Genomic DNA, 20,359 nt, shown 5'->3' with positions numbered 1-20,359 from the left:
GCTCTGTGCGTGGTGGGATCCCCCTCCCAGGTGAATGCAGGTGGAATTCAGGGCTGGAATGTCCCTGGTGGAGGTGCAGGGCCGGGTCCCCACCCTGTGCACTCCCTCACCATGCCTGGTGACTGTGGGGTGTTATTTCTGACCAAATAAAGGAGCTGGAGAAGGATTTGTGGTGAGATGCAGCTCAGGGCGATCAGGGAATTTCCCTGGAGCAGCACCTGGGACTGATGCCTTGCACAAGACCCAAAACCAGGGGGATAAATCCACAGAACCAGAGCTGGAAGTGCAGGAGCCAAAGGGCTGCAGCAGCCAGAGAGGAAAGCAGGACTGGGAGATGTTAAACCAGTGAGGGGGCACTGGAAACAGGTCAGGCCGCTGAAATATGCAACCTCCAATCCCAAATTCCTTGTGAGGTGAGAGGCAAGCCCTGCTGCAGCTCAGCTCAGAGCACTCAAGGTCACCCAGAGCCCATCAAACCTCCTGCAGCCACTGCTGGGCAAATGGAACCAAGAGAAACTCACGGTGCAGGCTGAATTACTCGTAGCAACAAATACGTTTGATTGGGGTTGGGTTTGGTTTGCTTTTTGGGTTTGGATTTTTTGTTGGTTTTTTTTTTTTTTTTTCACCACTTTCAAATGATTTGCAATCTCCAGTTTGATTTGTATGAACATATTTGTTGGAGGAAATTGCTTTATGCAAATGGATTCCAGCTGAGGGACCTGTGACACCAGCAGTGCTGTTGAGCCTCAGATGCCCTCAGTGGTGCCTGGCAGAAGGAGAGGAGGGCTGGTTCTCTCCTCCTCCTCCTCCTCCTCCTCCAAACAGGCATTTCACAGCCTTCCCAGACGTGTCTAGATGCAGCCTGGATTTAGAGAGTATTTGCAGAACAAGGCTCAGCCTGTTAAAAATAAAAAACGATTTAAAAAAAAAAAGAATAAAAAATGGATGCGTGCTGCGCTGCTGGAATTTCACATCCTGGCGAGCAGAAAGCAGAGAGCCAGGCTGATATTTTCACCTGAAATGTAGGGTAAAAAGTGTTGTGTCACCCTCCAGGGGCTGAATTATTGAAAGGCAGAGATTTATGGATCCCTGGCATCCGAGCTGCTCCCTTCACCTCACAGCTGGGGTGAGCGTGGCCTCGTGTGGCTGAGCCAGGCTCAAGGTGAGCTGGGGATGCTCCCTCCTCCGCAGATTTCACCACTGCTGGACCAAACCCAGGTCCTGGCAGGAAGCAGGCAGAGGTTTTTGTCTGAATGGTTGGGAATTTTGGGAGGAAAATGGTTGAATGTGAGCAGAAAATGATCTTTTTCTGCCTCTGTGCAGAAGACGCTGTCCTGTGGTTTGCTGGGGAAATTATCACTGGCTAAATCCCAGGAGGTGATTAGGGATCAAATCCTAAAGGGTCAAAGGGAGCTGTGAGAGGAGGGGGGTTCTGATTTTTGTGGTTTTCAGGTCCTTTTCCAGCCTCAGCCTGAGTCCAGGTGCACCTTCCCTCCTTCCACCCACCCTCACCCCGCAGAGCGAGGGTGTGAGAACATTTCCCTCTCTCCCTCATGTCCCTGAACACCCCAAACTCCTGCCAGCCTGCTTTCCTCAGGCTTTGGAACAGAAATTTGCCAAGTTCACACCTGTCAGGTTTAACTGATTGCCCGTGGATGGAGGGAAGGGAGGAGGGAAGGGAGGAGGGAGTCCATCCTTATGGCTCTGCTCACCAGGGGAAATTCCTCCATTCCCCGAGGAATAAATCCTTAAATTCCTCCATTCCCTGAGCAATAAATGCTTCAATTCCTCCATCCCCCGAGGAATACATGCTTCATTTCCAGCCTCACCCCACTGCTGCATCTCCCAGTCCTCCCAGTGCCACCAGAACAATGCACAGAGCCTTTCTGCTGGCACACACATCTGTCCACCCAGGGAGCTGATCCCACCCCAAAATGCTCATCCTGAGGTCCATAATTGCCCCAGTGTGCCCAGTCCAGCTGCTGCCAGCTGTGCTCTGAATGCTGCATCTGTCTGGGAATGGGATGGGAATGCCAAGCTGGAGTAAACACTGCCCAGCAAAAATGGCGTGGGGGGGCTTTGCAAGGGGAGGAATTGTAATTAAATAGAAATTAGTTATTTAAATGGTCACTTCCTGGGGTTTGGTTGGCGTCCGATTAACTGAACTTTTAATTTGCATAAGCAATAAATGTTTAATTATGTTATTAATATATTTGAGTTGAGGAGCTTATGGGGTTTTATAATTGGCATTTAACTAGATAGTTCCAGCATATTAACTGATGTTTTATAGCTCCGTGTGAGCTCCTCCAATTATAACTGACCTAAAAATTTGCTTGGAGGACCTGCCTTGAAATTGTTACCTGAGCAACAGGATGGGGAGATGTGAAAGGAAGGGGTTGGAGCCTGTCCCCAAAAGGAGGGATGTGCACAGGCAGCTTGTTGGAATTCAAGATAATTCTGGGTGTCCTGGAGTGCCAGGATCCCTGCCAGGGGTCTCAGAGACCCTGGCACAGAGCCCAAGACCCCTGTGCCTTTGATTATGACCCATGTAAAAAATTACCAAGCTTACATGAAGAATTACAAGCCACAAAATTTTGAGTAGAATGACAATGAATTTATCACAGGGTGAAAAAATGGATTTTTTGGGGGTTTTTAGAATGGGGGTTCAGGAGGCAAGATGGAGGGATCTGGGTGTGTCCAGCCTTTCTCCTTCTTCTTCTTGGCCTCCATCTTCTGCTGTGATGGTGGCACTTTGGGATTGGTTTAAAGTAGAAGCTCACTGTCTAACACAGGTGATGGGTATTGGGAAGTTATTGTAAATATTGTACATGTAGTTTTTGGTATAAAAAGATAACACCACCCTGAGGGTTTCAGAGTGCCTCTGTCTGTCCTGCTGAACGGATTTTGGCTGGACAGGAGAAAAAATTTTATAGATAAGAAACACTAAACAACCTTGACAACGAGAATAGAAGAGCTCTGACTCCTTCTGTGACCGCTGGGCTGGGAAAAGAGATTTTCTAACACATCTCAGGGTCGCTGTGAGCAGCAGAAGCCCTGAGAGCAGCCCTGCACTCTGCCCAGAGGCTCTGAGAGCCCTGTCCATCCCTACAATGTCCTTTACCCCAGGGCCCTGTGTCACACAGGGGTCACCTCCCCTCTCCTGGCACCCAGCAGGGCATTGGGCTGGCAGAGGGAGGTTTGGAGATGGGGAGGAATGTCCTGGCTCAAGGGTGCCCTTGTGACAGCCCAGCTCTGGCAGCCTCTGTGTTCCACTCCCAGATCCTGTCAGTCACCCTAAATCTATTTTCCATCCCGTCTCCACTCTCGCTTTGATGACATGACTGGTTTAGTAGGCAAAAAAATGACATTGTGTTTGACTGACAAGGCCCATTTCCCATGACCCTCACAGACTGGCATTGATTATATTCCTCCCTTTTAATTCTTCATTACCTGGAGCCTGTGTTTGCTTTTTCTGTGGTGCCAGGAAACCACCCTGTAGGATTCGAGGCATTCTCTGTGCCCTCCTCCTTTCTGCTGGAATTTAACCTTTCTCAAATTTAACTATTTTAACAAACAGTAAAAAACCAACAGCTGTGAGTTTGGAATCTCCTCAGCTGAGTCTTTCAACCCCTCTGTTTGCTTGTAATAAGTGGAATATCCAAGGAGATGCTGTCCAGGAAGCTCCTCAGCTTTGCCATCCTCAAACGCAGGGAAATTGTTTTGTCGTCTCAGGAGCCACCAACACAGGTGTGCCAGTCCCCAGAGACAGATCACGAGCAGCTTTTCAAATCTTGTGCCTTTTCTGGGTCATTCCAGCTCTCTTGACCACATCCACATGCAGGAGTGCCTGTGGACAGTGCAGGGGGGTTGTTTGGTCCTGTTGTGCCCCCAGGGTAAGGCTGGGTTTAGTACTCATGGCTGTCCTTCAGCTTCTCTGGGCTGCTCACTGGCTGCTCCCTTTCCTGCTTTCCCATTTTATCCTTTTCCTGCTTTTCCATTTGCTCCTTTTCTTACTTTTCCATTTGCTCCCTCTCCTGCTTTCCCATTTTATCTTTTTCCTGCTTTCCCATTTTATCCTTTTCCTGCTTTTCCATTTGCTCCTTTTCCTGCTTTTCCATTTTATCCTTTTCCTGCTTTTCCATTTGCTCCTTTCCTGCTTTTCCATTTGCTCCTTTTTCTGCTTTTCAATTTGCTCCTTTTTCTGCTTTTCCTTTTGCTCCTTTTTCTGCTTTTCCTTTTGCTCCTTTTCCTGCTTTTCCATTTTATCCTTTTCCTGCTTTTCCATTTCATCCATGCTGGACAAGAGGGAAGCTCCCTGTCCAAGCTGAGAAACTCCCAGCTGAATGAGGCTGCGTGGCAAACTATTGGTGCCATTTATTGGTGAATTTATCATTTCAGAAGTTAGGTGAAGTGAGGAGGTGTGTGAGAAGCCTTCCAGTGCCATTAACAGGAGAGAGAAATCAGGAAAAAGGTCAGGAAGGTGAGGCCTGAGTTGTTTTCTGCACCAGGCCCCTCTCCTGGAGCAGGATTGGGTGGGGACAGCTGGGGACAGCAGGACAGGGATGGTGACAGTCCTGGAAGGCGTGTGAGGGGCAGGAGGGGAGGCAGCAGCACCAGAGCCACAGGAGCATCCAAGCCTCCATCTTCACACATCTGGAAGCTCCATCCTCACACATCTGGCAGCTCCCTCCCTGCCCCAGGAGGATGGAAAGTCACTTTTGGTCTGGTTTGCTGCATGTCTCAGGGATTTGGGACAGGAGAGAAGGAAAGGGTGTGAGGAGCAGCCTGGAGCCCTCCCTGCTGCTGCAGCTGCCTGGGCACAGGAGAGGACTGATGTCACAGACACATTCTCTGAAAAATCCTTTCCTTTAGGGTTTTTCCTCCGGAGAAGCTGACAGGCCTCAGGAACAAAACGCAAACAATGGTTATCTGCTGCTGTGGAATGCAACAGGTGCATCTGGGATTGGTCTCATGTGGTTGTTTCTAATTAATGGCCAGTCACAGTCAGCTGGCTCGGGGTCTCTGTCCGAGACACAAATTTTTGTTATCATTCCATTCTTTTTCTATTCTTAGCCAGCCTTCTGCTGAAATACTTTCTTCTATTCTTTTAGCATAGTTTTAATATAAAATATATAATAAAATAATAAATCAGCCCTCTGAAACACAGAGTCAACATTCTCGTCTCTCCCCTCATCCTGGGACCCCTGTGAACACCACCACAGACTGTGCCCCTTTCCCTGCCAGCTATCAGGGGAGCAGAGCAGCTCCTCCCCGCCCTGAGCTCCATCCTGGCTCCCTGAGCAGGGATGCAAAGGGGAGGTGAGCTCATCCTCTGGAGACATCCAGGACCCAGCTGTAAACACCCCCACGGCAACGGGAGACAAACACGGCCCGGGGCACACGGCCAGGCAGAGCCAGAGCTCCCAGGAGTGCTGCTGGGGATCGTTGAGCAAATTAACTCTATTAACACAAATGATGAGAGTCTGAGCTGCAGTCCCTGCGCCTTCTATCTGACAGAATTCATCTGGTGGCTGCTTGTAATAGCGTGACCTTAATGGACTCATCAAGGGAGCTGGGCTGTATCTGTGGCTGAACATGGGCTTGGGAGCACGCTGTGCTCTGGGCAGGCTGCTGAGAGCAGGACAGGAACATCCTGGTGTAATGGGCTGCAGGATCCAGCCCCTCCATCCCTCCAGGAGAGGCAATTTCAAGTGTCATCACCTCCTCGCAACTGTGCGGCAGAAGAAATAAATTACTAAAGGGATTTGATTGTTCATTACTCTGCCAAGCTGCAAGGAAACGAAGCAGAACTAAAATTAAGGGCTGCGAGGCAGAGGAAATGCCAGAGAACATTTCCCTTCTTCTCCAGGGCTCATCTTCTTCCCCAAAACAGGCTGAGGTGCTGCAAATCCTGGTGGTGGGAGGCAGGAGGCTCTGTGGGGCTGGCAGGGACAGAGGGCAGGTGAGTTTGGGGTGGATTAGTGGAGCAAGGTTGTGTTTGCCCCCTCTTTGCTGGAGGGGCACAAACAAGAAAAAACAGCCCAGGATGGGGAATCTGTGGTGGGGATCCCACCAGAGTTCTGCAGAATTCTCAGCAGAGAGAGGAAAACCAGACCAGAATGAGGAATCTGTGGTGGAGCTCCCACCAAAGTTCTGCAGAATCCTCAGCCCAGGACGAGGAATCTGTGGTGGATCTTCCACCAGAGCTCTGCAGAATCCTCAGCACAGAGGAGAAAAACCAGCCCAGGATGAGGAATCTGTGAGAAATTCCCACCAGAGCTCTGCAGAATCCTCATCCCTGCTGGATCCCAGGGGTTCACACCCTGCTCCCACAGCTGCATCCAAACCCCATCCTTGTCAGTGGCTGCTGGCAGCATGGAAGGGGAGGCCACCAAGGGCTAGGGCCACATTCCAGACATGTTTTTGTGGCCAGCAGCTCTTTAACCAGATGTCATTTAAGCAAGGATGGTGCTTCCTGCAGGGGAGGGACAAGCTGGTCATTACTGGAGAGAGCCTCGCATGGCAAAGCCATTCCCTGCTGGAATGTGTGTGAAATCCCAGTGTCCACTTCAAAGCAGGCACCCCAGGGAGAGCTGGATCCACACATTGCACGTCCAGGCTCTCCCAAAACCCCATCAGAGGCTGGGGAGAGGCTTGGAAAGCCTCAAAGTGCCAGTTGGGCTGGCAGAAATGACAGAGGGAAGGAAAGTGGTCAGGGATGTTCAAGGGATGCTGTGATCAGTACCCAGACAGGGGAATGGCTGTGCTGGGAATGGCCGAGCACCCAGGGGATACCCAGATTTCTGGGCTTCATGGGAGGGAAATTAGAAGGGGACAGAGGGATTCCCACTTGTGAGAGGGAGAAAAAGGACAATGCAGAGGGGTCAGGGCGTTTATTTGTTGGGGACACTGAGTTTTCCCCCCCATCACACGCGCAGTAAATCAGGACACTCCCAGCACCCCTCTGCAGGCCCAGCAGTGCCGTGTGGGAGGTGAGCAGCACATTCTGGGGGCCCAGCCGGTGCAGAGGGGGATTTCCAGGCAAAGGAGGCATTGTCAGGATCGCAGCCATGCCTTGGCACTCGCCTGTGTGGTGGCTGATTGTGTAAGTGAGAGTTACATCAACAAACAGCCCGATGGGAGAGGCTGTGGCGGCTCTGAAAATTCCATCTGACTTATATCAGGGCACGGAGGCAGAAGAGCAGCTCTGCCTTCATTTTTGGTGCTTAACCTTTAGCTGGCTGTGCTGCAAAATGCGGAATAGGTCAAGACTATCTCGAGTCAGGATGTTCCCTGCTGTCAGATCTTTGTGGGCTTTCAAACCTAATCAGGAAGAAAGGAGACCTAATCAGGGGAGCAGGCAGCATCCCCCAGCCAAGGACATCCTGCAACTAACAAGTTTTGAGGATGGGGTAAATGAAGATGTTGTCTATCAGTGGAACAGACAGCTGATAGCATCCCTTATTCCAGAACCTCCTGGAACCAACAAGCTTTAAGGATGTGTTAAATCAAGATGTTGATGGATGTCTGCGTGGCGAAACATTCAAGGTCCATGCATTCTGCAGCTGAGCTATCTTCATTATAATATTGAAAATCACACCAGAAATGCTCTGCCCAGGAGAAAAATCTTCCCCTGAGCGTGTGTGGAAGTTTGCTGGGGTTACATAACAGGCATGGGAATTACTGACACGGTGCTTTTGTCTCCAAGTGAAGCCCAGACACTCTTCCTGCTCAGAAAACCCTGCCAATCACCTTTCCTAACCAAAGCACTCCTGCTACCCGAGCTGAGGTGCAGCTGCCCCTGTTCCTCTCCCTGGAAGAGCAGTCCTTGGTGACAGAGCTGGGTCTGGATCCTTCCAGGGGTTAATTAATGCTGCAAACCAGGAATTGCTGTGGAACGTGGGTTTGTGTTTGCACAGGGCAGAATTTCACTGTGAAGAGCAGCCTGGTCAGCACCACCTGCAGTGAGGGAAGGGTCTGAGCCTGAGCAGGGTCTGAGGGGGCCTAGGAGGGAGCAGAGTGAGCTGCTGCACTCCCCTTCAAACCAGGATCAAGCAAGGGCTGGGAAGGGTTTGGATGCAGAGGATGAAGGGCTGAAGGATTTTAGCCTCACATACTCATGGTCCAGTGCTGCTGTGCAGCTTTCCCAGCAGTGTCTGCCCTCCTGAATCCCTCTCATCCTCTGGGTGCTTGGGAGACACACACCCATGGCTAACAGCCTGCCTTGGCTGGCCCTGCAAGGGATTCACTGAACGCACAGAGCCCCCAGAGAAACCCTCGTCACTCTCCTCCCCAGGCTTCAGATCCCTCTAAAACCCCCAGCAAGCCCCTCTGTTTATCCTCCCCTCTGCCCTATCAGCTCCTGGGAACAGCTTTCCATTAACCCTTTGCCAACAAAAGGCATCACAACAAGGCTGGGGAGCAGCTTGTGCCTGGGGGTGTGTGTTCAACTGGAGCGTGTCTCAAATTAGCCAATCCTGCTCCTGCCTTCAGAACCAAGCCAGGGAAGTATTTGTTCTGCCAAGCTTTTCAACTCGGTTTAATTTAGCTCTGTGAACTTGTCTCAGGCTCCCTGGAATGTGTCAGGTGGGGTGCATTATAAATATGCATCGTCTGAGCTCATTGTCTTGCTCACCAGGCAGAAAGAGTCCAGCAAACTTCTCCTTCCACCAGGTCACGGTGACAATCCAGGCTGGGGACAGGCTGGGCACAGGGTGCTGTGCTGTAAATGCTGTGAGCAGGGCTGAGGTTGCATTAAATCCAGCAAGGCTGGCTGCTGCAGGAGCTTCAAAAGAGAAGGATCCCAATCCCTGCCCAAGGCTGTGAGCCCCTTGGCCAGCCATGAAATAAAGGGAGATGTGCTCACTGTGGGGAGGTGATAAATGGAAAGGGAACCCTGCTTTGGAGCTGGTTATGGGTAAAGCAGGTCTCAGAGCAGAGGTGCTGTGTGTTGATTGTGGTGGTTGGCTGGGAAGGAAAGAGGGATCAGGTTGGATTTAGCAGAGGGCAGACAGGAGAAGGGTGTGCATCTCTCTTGGAACAAATTAGCTCCACTCAGAGCTGCTGTAAACCAGCCCTGAGAGTGGCCCAGCTTCCAGATTCACCTGGGGGTTGAAGCTCAGTGACTCAGCAATGAGATGGGGCTCAGGATGTCCTTGGGGCAGCTGAATTCAGGGCAGATGTGGAGGGACAAATATCCATGGCTGGCGGGACACAAATCCATGGCTAGAAGGACTCACATCCATGGCTAACAGGACACACATCCATGGCTACAATGGGACACACATCCATGGCTAACAGGACACACGTCCATGGATAGCAGGACATACATCCATGGCTAACAGCATCCCACCTTCCCTAGGAGTGGCTGGCAGGTTGGAATGTGGTTGAACTGGGCTCTGGGGCTGGAGAATTGGCTATCAGCCCCTCAGAACTGGGGAATTGGCTATCAGCACCTCAGATTGGTGTTCCTGGCCTGGCTGTGCACAGATCTCATCTGCTGGTGGCTCCCCTCACGCGGCACCGGTGACTGGGAATGACGTTTTACAGAGAGATAACCATTCCCTCCCTTCCCTGTGCCTGCCTCCCTCTCCAGAAGAGCCGTGGGAGAACAAAGTCATGAACAAAACAGCTCTGAGAGAGACTGGGGGTGGGACGCCCTTCTTTTCTCCTTAATTGTAATACTGTGAATTAATTCAGCTTCCAGCAGGAGCAGGGAGTTTCCCAGCAGCCCTCAGACATCCAGATAAGGCTGAGCTGTTTGTTGAGCCCCTCTGGTACCTGCCTCACTGCCAACTGCTTCACACAAACTTTGTTTTCTTTCTTTTTTTTCTTTATTTTTTTTAATTTGGTTCTTTTTTTGGAGACTTAAATTGTTCAAGCGTGACAGAGCACGGGAGTTTGCATTCTTAATTGGCAAAGCCTTTTCCCACTCCTGTCTGGAGGCCCCTGAGCTGTCCTGCCAATTTATTCTGATCCTGATTCACAAGCCTTTCAAGCATCTTCCCAGGGCTGCCCAAAAGCCCTGTCAGTGGAACCGAATCCTCGTCTGGCACTGCTGGGCATCTCCTGAGGCTCTTCTGGTGTTCTCCCCTTTGACTGGAAATGTCCCTTTTTGCAGCCACCCTGCCCTCCAGAAAAGCTCTGGTGGTGGCCTCCAAACTGTACCAACCACAACTCTTCCCCAGGGGGAAATAAACAGTGGATAGAGATGAAAAAATAGTTTTAAAAGGGGGGGAAAATGTAAAAGAGAAGAGCAAGCATAAAGGAAGGTTTCTCTCTAATTCTCATTTTCCTCTATCCTGGGCACTTTCCTGCTCTCTCAGGACCTTCTTCTCTCAGTTATCTTCCTCACCTCCTGGGGTTTCCTCTTCTTGCCAGCAATTAGTGCTGTCACCTCCAACCCTTTGGAGTGGCTCACATTGTCCCCAGCAAGGAGAGCTGCACGTGCAGGGGCAGGGTTTGCTGTCACAGGGCTGTGCCATGCTTTGATGCTTGTCCCTGCAAGGCCACACAGCCCTGGGATGGGCTCTGACCCTGGGATGTTCATGCAGAGAGCCTGGGAAGGAGAGGGACTCTCATAAACACCAAAATATCTGCAATTCTCCATCATTCTTTCACTCCCCTCCTCCCCTTGCTGCCCTGCATTCACCTCTCCCTCTCCTGCTGTATTCCCCCCACCTCTAAATCTTCTCAGCCCCTTCCTGCCATCACCCAGCCTCACCTGAGCGCCTGGAGATCCATTTTATTTATTTATTTCCTTTCCCTCTTTCTCCTTCCACCCTTTTTTTCCTGATTTACGGCAGCAGCAGGAGGCTGATGTTCCCTGTTCGTTCTCTGCCATCCCCAGAGCCATCAGGGGCCAATCCATCACGGGAATGTCCCAGCCAAAGTGACTGGGACATTCTTTACAGCCACAATCCCCAGTGCTGGCCTGGAGGGGGGCTCTGTGGTGAGATGTCAGATGTGAGAGAACTGTCTGGAGGCACAAATATTATTTACAAGGTGTTGTGACTTAGGGAGGGGAGGGGAGAGGAGAGGAGAGAAGTAGGAGTCCTAGTAAAATATCTGTATTGTATTTGAGTATCTGTGTATAGGCCTGATAAGCCCCGGTTGTTTTTGATGGGCTGACGCTGCGATGTCCTTAATTGGGCTGCAGCTGTGGCTAGTGAAGATAACTGTGATAAAAGGGGGTGGGCTTGGCCAGTTGGGGGGAAGCCTGAAAAGAGCCCTGACTAAGAAGCAGCAACAAGCAGAAGTCTGTGCTGTGAAGAACTGCCCCCAAGAAATATCACTGAGGAGGTATGGGACTCTAGAAATATAATAGCAACAAGTGGTGACCCCGACGTGATAGAAGATAGGACAGCTGAGAGCTGTAGCGGCCTGAGAGCTGGGACTCTAGGAATATAATAACAACAGAGAAGAGAAGAGGCTGCCAACCGTGGGGTCTGATGGCTCCAGCATCCTGCCACCAAACTAACACAGCTTGGAGCTCACATTAAGGAGCAGGAAAAAGGCAGGGGCAGGGTGGGATGATGACCCATGGAGTGTCAAATTGTGGCAGGAAAAAACCAGGATTTTGTGGGAATGGGAATGGGGCATTGGTGTCAGAGCAATTCCCAGGGTGAATTCCTCAGCGTGGGGCTGGGAGTGTTTTGTGCAATTTGGGATGGAGCAGGGCAGGGGGGGCTCCCAGGGAGATGTTTGCACACCTCAGTTCACTCCTGGATGACAGCAGCAAATCTGAGAGCTGGGGAAGGGAGGGGACATCTGGGAATGCGCTCTTGGAAATGATCCAGCGCAGCCCTTTTGAGGCTGCACCTGGCACGGGGAGGGTTCAGGATGAGCAGCGCTGCATCCATGGAGGTGAAGTGGGAGTAAAGAGCAGGATTTTCACCCTGAAAAGTCCTGGATTCCTCATCCTGTGTGGTTTGGGGATGTGTGCAGATGTTTTATAGCCACATACATTTTGTTTTACTGCTTTGCACATGGAAAGTGGGCCTAATTCTGAGGCCTTGGGGATGGGTAGTTTAGGGGAGATTCTGGTCCAAATTGTTGCAGAATAAGATCCATTAGCCCAATGTGGTCTCTCAGAGCAGCCAGTAGCCAGGGCATTAAGAGAAGTACAAAAATTAGATGTGACAGACAAGTCCTACAAAGCCCCTTGTTCCCTCATCCCTGTCTTGCTCCCCTCCCCTGAATATCTTTTCCTCCTCCTCCTCCTCCTTCTTCCTCCATCCCAATTATCTCCTCCTTTCATCACTGCCTGAGTTGTAAGTACAAAGTACCAATTAGCTAGTTTTCAAGTTTAATTAGGTTGGAAGGTAGAGCAAATTAAATCCTTTTATCGCAGGTTTCAAAGCGCTTTCCCATCGGGATGGGTTTCCTTTGGATGAGGCCCATGTTTGTCACCAAGGAGCTGGCCCTGGTCACCAAGCAGGGGATGAAATGCAAGACTGGGTCTATCTCCCTCCTGCTCCTAAATCCTGCGCTCAGGGCATCTTTTTTAGGAATGATTTGGGGTGCACAAACCTCTGCCCCACCTCAGTCTATTGAGCATTGCTCCTTAGCTCATTTAAGGAACACTCCAGCAGCACCAGGAATTCAGTGAGGGAGCTGGGACAAAGCCCAGCAGAAGGCTTTCAGAATACTTCAACAGTATCAAGCAGCAGGTCCACATGAATGCTTGGAAGCACCTTTATTCCCTAAACCCTTCTTCCTTTGAGCCCTGAACAAAGGCAGGGAAGCGGATCCAGGAATAAACACCTGAAGATGAAACCGCAGAGCGGAGTAAGGAAGTGTTTAACTCTTGGAGACACAATTGTAGCCACAATTTCTGCTCCTCTTGAGCTCTGAGCAGCGCATTTCAATAGGATCTGGCTCCCTCCATGGAGCTGCTGGACAGGGACACTCAGGGAAGCTTCGGGATTCATCCTCACCTTTGCTCCCTGGTGGTGCCAGCACCACCCCAGCTGCATTTCTGCTGTTCTAACCCTGTCCCCTGCCACATTTTCTGTTCCTCTTGAGCTCTGAGCAGTGCATTTCAATAGGATCTGGTTCCCTCCATGGAGCTGCTGGACAGGGACACTCAGGAAAGCTTTGGGATTCATCCTTACCTTTGCTCCCTGGTGGTGCCAGCGCTACCCCAGCTGCATTTCTGCCGTTCTTACCCTGTCCCCTGTGCTTCCCCGTGTGTTGCAGACAAGCCACTACCTCAGAGTGCCCCCGGAGGCATCATCGGGATCGTGGGAGGCGTCATTGCCGCCGTCTTCATCATTGGCGTGGCCGTCACCGTCATCATTGTCTACAGGCGGCAGCAGAAGAGCTGCTCCGACACCGACAACGACCTGTGAGTAGCACCAGCACTGCCCAGCCAGGCTGCAGCTGCCCTGGGCACGGGCACAGCTCCTCCAGCCCTTCCTCTACCTCCACAAGGGGGAAATTTGGTGGGAAAATGTTTTCCTGCTGGTTCTGTCTTGTTTCTCTGTGGCTGTGTTCACAGGGGTTCGAGGATGAGGGAAGAGATGAGGATCTGGCTCCATGTTTCAGAAGGCTGATTCATTATTTTATGATATATATTACATTAAAACTATACTAAAAGAATAGAAGAAAGGATTTCATCAGAAGGCTAGCTAAGAATAAAATAAGAAAAGAATGATAACAAAAGCTTGTGTCTCAGATAGAGAGTCCGAGCCAGCTGACTGTGGTTGGCCATTAATCAGAAACAACCACATGAGACCAATCAGAGATGCACCTGTTGCGTCCCACAGCAGCAGATAACCATTGTTTGCATTTTGTTCCTGAGGCCTGTCAGCTTCTCAGGAGGAAAAAATCCTAAGGAAAGGACTTTCATAAAAAGATATCTGCGACACCTGAGCATCTCTGAATGCATTCCAAAGAGTCTGGGAAGGGTTCACATCTACCAGCACTGCAGTTTGGGATCTGTGGGTGACATAAACTCTGCCAACAGCAGGGACAGAGGCCACCAGAGGGGCTCCTCTTTGGAACTGGGCTTTGCCCTGCCCACACAGGGCAGCAGAGATGCCAGGCAGGGAGTGCAGTGGTGTGGAGGTCACTTTGTGCAGCAGGAACCTCTCCAGGAGCATTTAGCCTGGGCTCTGCTGAACAGCTCTGTCCTGCACCGGCTCTTCATCCCCTCCTTCCCTCCCTCCCTTCCCAGGGAGAGCAAGGGAGGCACGCAAAGCCCAGCACCCAGAGGTTGCTTTTATGCTCCCCCAGCCCCCAGCTCATTGTTGTTCCACCTTGGGCACATTTTGTGCTCCATTTAATCCCATTTGAGAGAGGGCCCTGGAGGATAGCAGGAGAGGCAGGGGAGAGGAGCGGGGGAAGCGGCAGGAGAGGCAGAGAGGCACACAAACAACAAAAACCAGCACCACAAGGTGAAATTGCATCAACAGCAGCGGGCCTGTGATCGAGATGCATTCTGACAATCCACTTCCCACAATGGCCCTCCACCAGGCTCAGGGAAGAGCCACTTTAGCTGAGAATAGAAACACAACTGTGCCCGGCTCTGCCGAGGTGCTGCCTCTATTGTGGAGGCTGATCCCGAAGGTAATGGCGTTTCTTTTGTGCAGAGCCACGGAGTCAATGTTTTACAGAGCCCCGGGGACCTGCTCTGCCCTCCCTGTCCCCAGCACATTCCAGTCCCGCGCTGGGATCCAAGGGAAGGCGCCCATCTCCATCGGATCTGGTGGAGTCTGCACGGAGAGGAGCGAGGGGGGCAGCCAGCTAATTAGCGGATCAGAGTTTTAATAAGTTTTGTAAAAGGATTAGACACATCTGTGCATGTGAACAGAATGTGCGGAGACAGTCTCCAGGCTGGGATTATCGTGGCTGCCAATCCCTGTTCTCTGGGGTAGGAGCTGATCCTTGGTGAGGGTTGGAGATAAATGTCCCTGCCTGGCAGGGCAGGTCCATGAGGAGGCTTCCAACTCCTCCTGGGGAGCTGTGGCTGCAAACAGGGCTGTTTATTGCAGACAGGAACCATTTCCAGAGAGATGTCAGGCTGGGGTTGGCATTACCTGTGACGGTGCTCACAGGGGTTTTTGGATTGGGGAAGAAATGAGGATCTGACTCCATGTTTCAGAAGGCTTGATTCATTATTTTATTATATATATTACATTAAAACTATACTAAAAGAATAGAAGGAAAGGTTTCATCAGAAGGCTGGCTAAGAATAGAATAGAAAGGAATGATAACAAAGGTTTGTGGCTCGGCTCTCAGTCCGAGCCAGCTGTGATTGGCCATTAATTAGAAACAACCACATGAGACCAATCCCAGATGCAACTGTTGCATTCCACAGCAGCAGATAACCATTGTTTACATTTTGTTCCTGAGGCCTCTTAGCTTCTCACGAGGAAAAAAAAATCCTAAGGAAAGGATTTTCCATAAAAGATGTCTGTGACGATTACCTTGTTATCACTTTCTGGTACCTCACAGCCATATCACAAACACCTCCCAAGGGATTTGCAGTCACTCCTGAGCAGGTATCCCACTGCACCCTCAGGATCTGCACTCTGACACTGGGATTTGCCTGGAATAAGGACACAATGCTAGGAGGGAGTTTATTTTCCATTAACAATTCTAATTGGGGTGAGGCAAAGGGCACGGGGGAGTTCCTGAGGATAATCTGTGTGATTGTATTGGCAGTTTGGTGACAAACACAATCAAACCCTTGGGCACATCAAAGCAGCAGAACCTTTTCTCCTGCTTTCTGCTCAGCAGCCTCCTCTTTCCCTGCAGGATTGACCTCCCTCCATCCCACAAACCTGCCCCTCCACCAAAGAGGAAACAGGACATGAAAAGCCACCTGACTCCAGAAGACATCCAGGTAAAAACCTGCAAATTCCTGCCTCTGGCACGGAAAACTGATCCCAAGCAGGGTCCACAGGGCCTGGATTTTGGGAAATGGGGTTTGCAAGAGCAAAGATGTTCCTGGATTGGGTTTGAGGGGCAGAAAATGAGGATTTTTCAAGGCCAGGTTGGATGGGGCTCTGAGAAACTTGGTCTAGTGGGAGCTTTGAATTAAATTATTTTTAAGGTCCCTTCCAACCCAAACTGTTCTATGACTCTATGATTCTCTGACTCTGTGACTTGTCCCCCAGAATTCCCAGAGTCTAGCATTAATTAAAAGATATAATTGGGTTCTGCTCTGCCCCTTTGATGGATATTGAAGTCTGAAGGAGTTGGTGTTTGGTTGTGGTGCCACCTGAAGCAGAGCTTGCCCCAAGCTGTGCCACAGGATGATTATCCCTTCTCTTCTCATCCCTCTCCTGTCCCTTTTACTCCAGGTTGTTCACTTGGACAACATGAAACACGAGGAGGAGATCCAGAAGTTCCCTCTGCAGACTCCCTACTATGACATGGCAGCCCCCGAGCCCTCTCCCTACAGTGACAAGCTGGTAAGGAGCACAGGGTGACAGTGGCACCGCCTGGCACCTCAGCCCAGCCCCACCTGGCACCCAGGACCCTGAAACAGCAAAATCCACAGCCTGGGATTATCCCATCCTGGAGGAAAGCAGCCTCCACACTGATCCCAGCTCTAACTCAGCTGTCTGTAGGTCCCACAAATGTGCTTTTATGGGTAAAATGCCCTGCCCACCCCAAATTCTGTACCTGCCACCCCTGGGCACCGCTCAGCTCCTGCAGGGAGCCCCTATTGGGGTTTGCAGCTGAGGGAAGCAGCAGTGAGAGCCTCACAAAGCAATTATCTGCAGGGCAGAGCATGCCAGCGTTTGACTCTCACTTGACAACAACAAGTTATTTAAACCTTTTTTTTTTTTTTTTTTCTGGAGTGTGGATTTGTTCAGCCTCAGATGGAGAGATGTTAATGTGAGGCAGCAGCAGCAGGGAGAGATTAAGGGTCAGGAGGAGATGCTGGCAGTCACATGGGAAAGGCTGGTTTGCAAGGAGTGAGGAAATGTTAGATGTGAGGGTGTAGGGAATAGGAAACAGGTAAGATTAGAGTGAGTTTTTGATGAGAAAACACAAAACCATCCCACTCCGAGGCCCTGAACAGCATCCTTTCCCTCCCTCACCCCATGGCATGGGGATGCTCTGCTTTTTTAACCATAGCAGACCAGATATCCCAATGTAAATCCTTCAGGTCTGTCCCAAACTCCTCCTCATGAGGAATTCAGAGCACTGCACACCCGGCCTGGTGCTTCAGCATAGTGAAATCCTGCCTGGAGAAAGGGGCAGAAATATCAGCCCAGACTGGAGTAATCTTTTATGAACCCCACTAATTACAGCCCAGTTCATCCTGGTGTGGCCCTGCCATGTGCAGACAATGCAAGGACAGGGCTCAGTGACCTTTAGCTGGCACAAGTCTGATGCCAGGGAGATGCCAAGGACGCTGGAAATCAAAAGCCACAGTTCTGTGCTGATCCTGTTCATTTCATCCCTAAAGGAAAACTTCCCCTTGGAGCCCTCCCTCAGCCCTGGGGCTGCTCCCCAGCTCTTTCTGCTCCTTGCTGAGTTTTAAATGAAACACAGGACGCTGGAGCGAGACCGCGGCTCGGAAAGCGTCTGAAAGCTGAATTTCAGGCAAGCAGGAGGATGGAGGAGCTCATTTCGGGAAATAACGAGCAGTCAGTTAATTAAGTGGCAGAGTTAGTGATGTGAGATGGGGCCTGATGGGTTGCTGCTCCGTAACCATGGCAACAGAGTTTGCTGCTCTCAGTGCTGGCCGGAGAAGATGCATTTCCATGTCCCACGCCTGGCACCGGCTGCTCCTCGCCCATGGAGCTCTCCCTTCGCTTGGCCCACCAAGAACTGGCTCTGCAGCGAGCACGGGGCGTCTGGGGGTCTCCAGCTCTTGGCACGGGGCTGGCACAGCTGTGGCAGCCCCTGGCAGTGCCACCAGGCTCGCCCAGCACGTACCTGCGCCGTGCTCTGGCTCCCTGCCCCAGCAGCAGGATGCGGCCTGCTCCCACCCCTCGCTCAATAGTGACTGCATCCTCTGGGCAGGCAGCTGGCTGATGGAGTTTGGGGCTGGCAAGGGACACCAGGGTGTCCTTGGCTGCCAAGGAGTGCTGATTTTGCTGGATTCTGCCCAGATCTCACAGGCAGGACGTGCTGCCTCAGCCAGGCCAGGGCTGGGTTGTGCTGTCGGGCCACGCTTTGCCAAGGAACGAGCTTTGCCTTCCTCTCTGCTGGGGAAAAAAGGGACTTGCATCACTTTTTTCACCCTTAAAGCACTGCGCAACCTCCTTTTCATGTCACAGTGGGATTCTGAGGACTGGGAAGCCCCAGGGAACAGCAGTGGTGTCCAAAACCACCATGGGATGAAGCAATTCCTGCCCAATCCTTCACCTGAGGGCTGGCTCAGCTGGAGGATGAGGAGGGAAGCACATCCCTGGTCCCTGCCAGGCTCACTTTGGCACAGCCCTGCTCCCACCTGCTCCAAATGCAGATGCAGTGGCTGCTCTGTGGTTCTGGGATCCCTGAGAGCGAAATGCACTGCAGAAAGGCAGGATATTCTTGTTCTGCCTGTACCTCATCTGCAGATTTGTTTTGGGAGGGGAGTGAAGGAGATGAGAGTGGAAGGGAGCAGATCCTGCAGGAAAATGGGGCGGGTGCGTTCAGCTTTGAATGAATTGTGCAAAACCTCGTAATTTGGGATAAACCAGATTTATCACGAAAGGCACCGCCTGGGGTTGACGATTTCACAGCGCTAGAATGGGAGTCAGGGAGTGATTAGAGATGGCAAAGAGTGAGGGAGGGGAGAGCGGGAGAAGTGCCAGGAGAGAATAAAAGAGGCAGGTGGAGGAGGAAGCTCCAAGAGGGTGTGCAGGGCCGAGCGTGTGGACGTGTGCTGGCAGGGGACCAGGACACAGGGAGAGGCTGGGGCACGTCTGCAGGCTCAGGATACCTGCAGGAGGGAGCAGAGCCATGAATAAATCCCTGTTTTTAGGGTTCCAGGCTGTGAGGAAGCCAACAGAGAGCTGACAGCCCCAAAATGCCCAAGGAGAGTGGTGTGGGCACTTGAGGCTCCAGGGGTGGGTGTGGGGGCTGCCTGCAGTGCTTTTCTCTGAGCACTTTTGGGGTGACAGTGAGGGTATCACCCCAAATCACAGTGAGGAGTGTGATTCAGGTGTTCCAGGTGTGTGGGTGAAGGCAGGTGAGCTCTGCCAGTGCTTTTGTGCCAGGTGGATGCTCCATGCATGTGTGAGAGGCAGCAGGAGCCAGAGAAGGGTGGAGGCAGAGGCAGTGCAGGAGCAGAGCTGTGATTAGTGTCCGTGTCAGCAGGGCCCATTTGCACAGGTAGAAGGGGAAGTTTCATTGCTGCAGACAGCCAAATAATTTCTCAGGGTTTGCAGGGCAATTACCGGGGTGCCGATGGTGATGATTTACACCCAGCGCTTGCGTGAGGCACTGCTGGGCCTTGTATACAAGGCACATTATTGATATTGTAATAAATTCTGCTCCAAACAGGCAGAAAAGTGCAGGAGCAAGCCCAGGAGTGGGAGAAAGGAAGGGAAATCCATGGAGAAAACACCTCCTGTGAGAAGGAAGCAGAGAGGAGTGAGGCAAAGCAGGCAGGATAGGAACGAGGAGGTAAAACTTAGTCTGGCTTCCTCCAGGAGTAGGGGAAGGTGCTGAGACACAAAATTCAGAGGGAAAGAGCTCTGTAAGGCCTAGATTTAGGTCTGAGACTGGAGTTGGCATTGCTAATTTTCCTAAATGTCCAAACTCTGTGTCCAGACACGAAGCAGAGGCTCCACAGGATGTGCAGCTTTGATGCCAACAACTCGCCACTGCCATCTGGCCACCAAGGGCAGGACAGAGGTGACCTCCAGCCCTCTGCTCCTGCAGCCCCGGCTTTGCTGAGCGCTGGAAATGCTGGGAATGCTGCTGCAGCCCCGTTCCCCTCCATTCCCCTCATCCCCATGGCTGAGGGGCAGAGCAGGGAGCCAGGCCCTGGCACAGGCCGAGATAATCATGGAGTGAACAGCCCCTTCCAGCAACAGGCACTCAACCAGCTCATTACAGGGCTATAAACTCCTAAAAACGGCTCAGCCACAGCTGCTCGGTGACTGAGGACACTTCCAAATGGAGAGGAGAGGAGCACTTTCAAATTAAACACCTTTTGCACGACTGCCATGCAGTGCAGCCATCTTGGAAAGGGGAGAGAGAGACTGGAGAGCTGTTTTGTTTGGAAGAGACACCTCTCTCCTCTCAGAGAGGCTCACAGATGCCTGGCTAATGCTGGCACTGCAACCAGCCCCAAAAAGGGAGGATTAAAGAAACTCCATGGGGCAAGAAGCCAGGATCCCCCCTCACACCATGGCTGCTGGCACCAAGGCTGCTCCTGGTGATCCTTTTTCCCCTTGAGCCA

The 20,359-nt window shown here is 51.5% G+C and overlaps 1 protein-coding gene across 2 annotated transcripts in view; it reads left to right on the top strand.

Moving 5' to 3' along the window:
• The window catches only part of NECTIN1 (nectin cell adhesion molecule 1), a 102,868-nt gene that overhangs the window by 71,615 nt on the left and 10,894 nt on the right, over window positions 1–20,359 (top strand). For both annotated transcript variants that reach the window (XM_063178340.1, XM_063178342.1), the window contains exons 6-8: window positions 13,201–13,348; window positions 15,763–15,850; window positions 16,311–16,421. In XM_063178340.1, the coding sequence (XP_063034410.1) occupies window positions 13,201–13,348; window positions 15,763–15,850; window positions 16,311–16,421 (347 nt within the window). The remainder of the gene's footprint in view (window positions 1–13,200; window positions 13,349–15,762; window positions 15,851–16,310; window positions 16,422–20,359) is intronic.

This window comes from Melospiza melodia, chromosome 29 (genome assembly GCF_035770615.1).
Source record: "Melospiza melodia melodia isolate bMelMel2 chromosome 29, bMelMel2.pri, whole genome shotgun sequence".
In the NCBI taxonomy this organism is placed as follows: domain Eukaryota; kingdom Metazoa; phylum Chordata; class Aves; order Passeriformes; family Passerellidae; genus Melospiza; species Melospiza melodia.
Note: the sequence above shows the minus strand (reverse complement) of the source record. Positions and strands in the feature narration are given on the sequence as shown.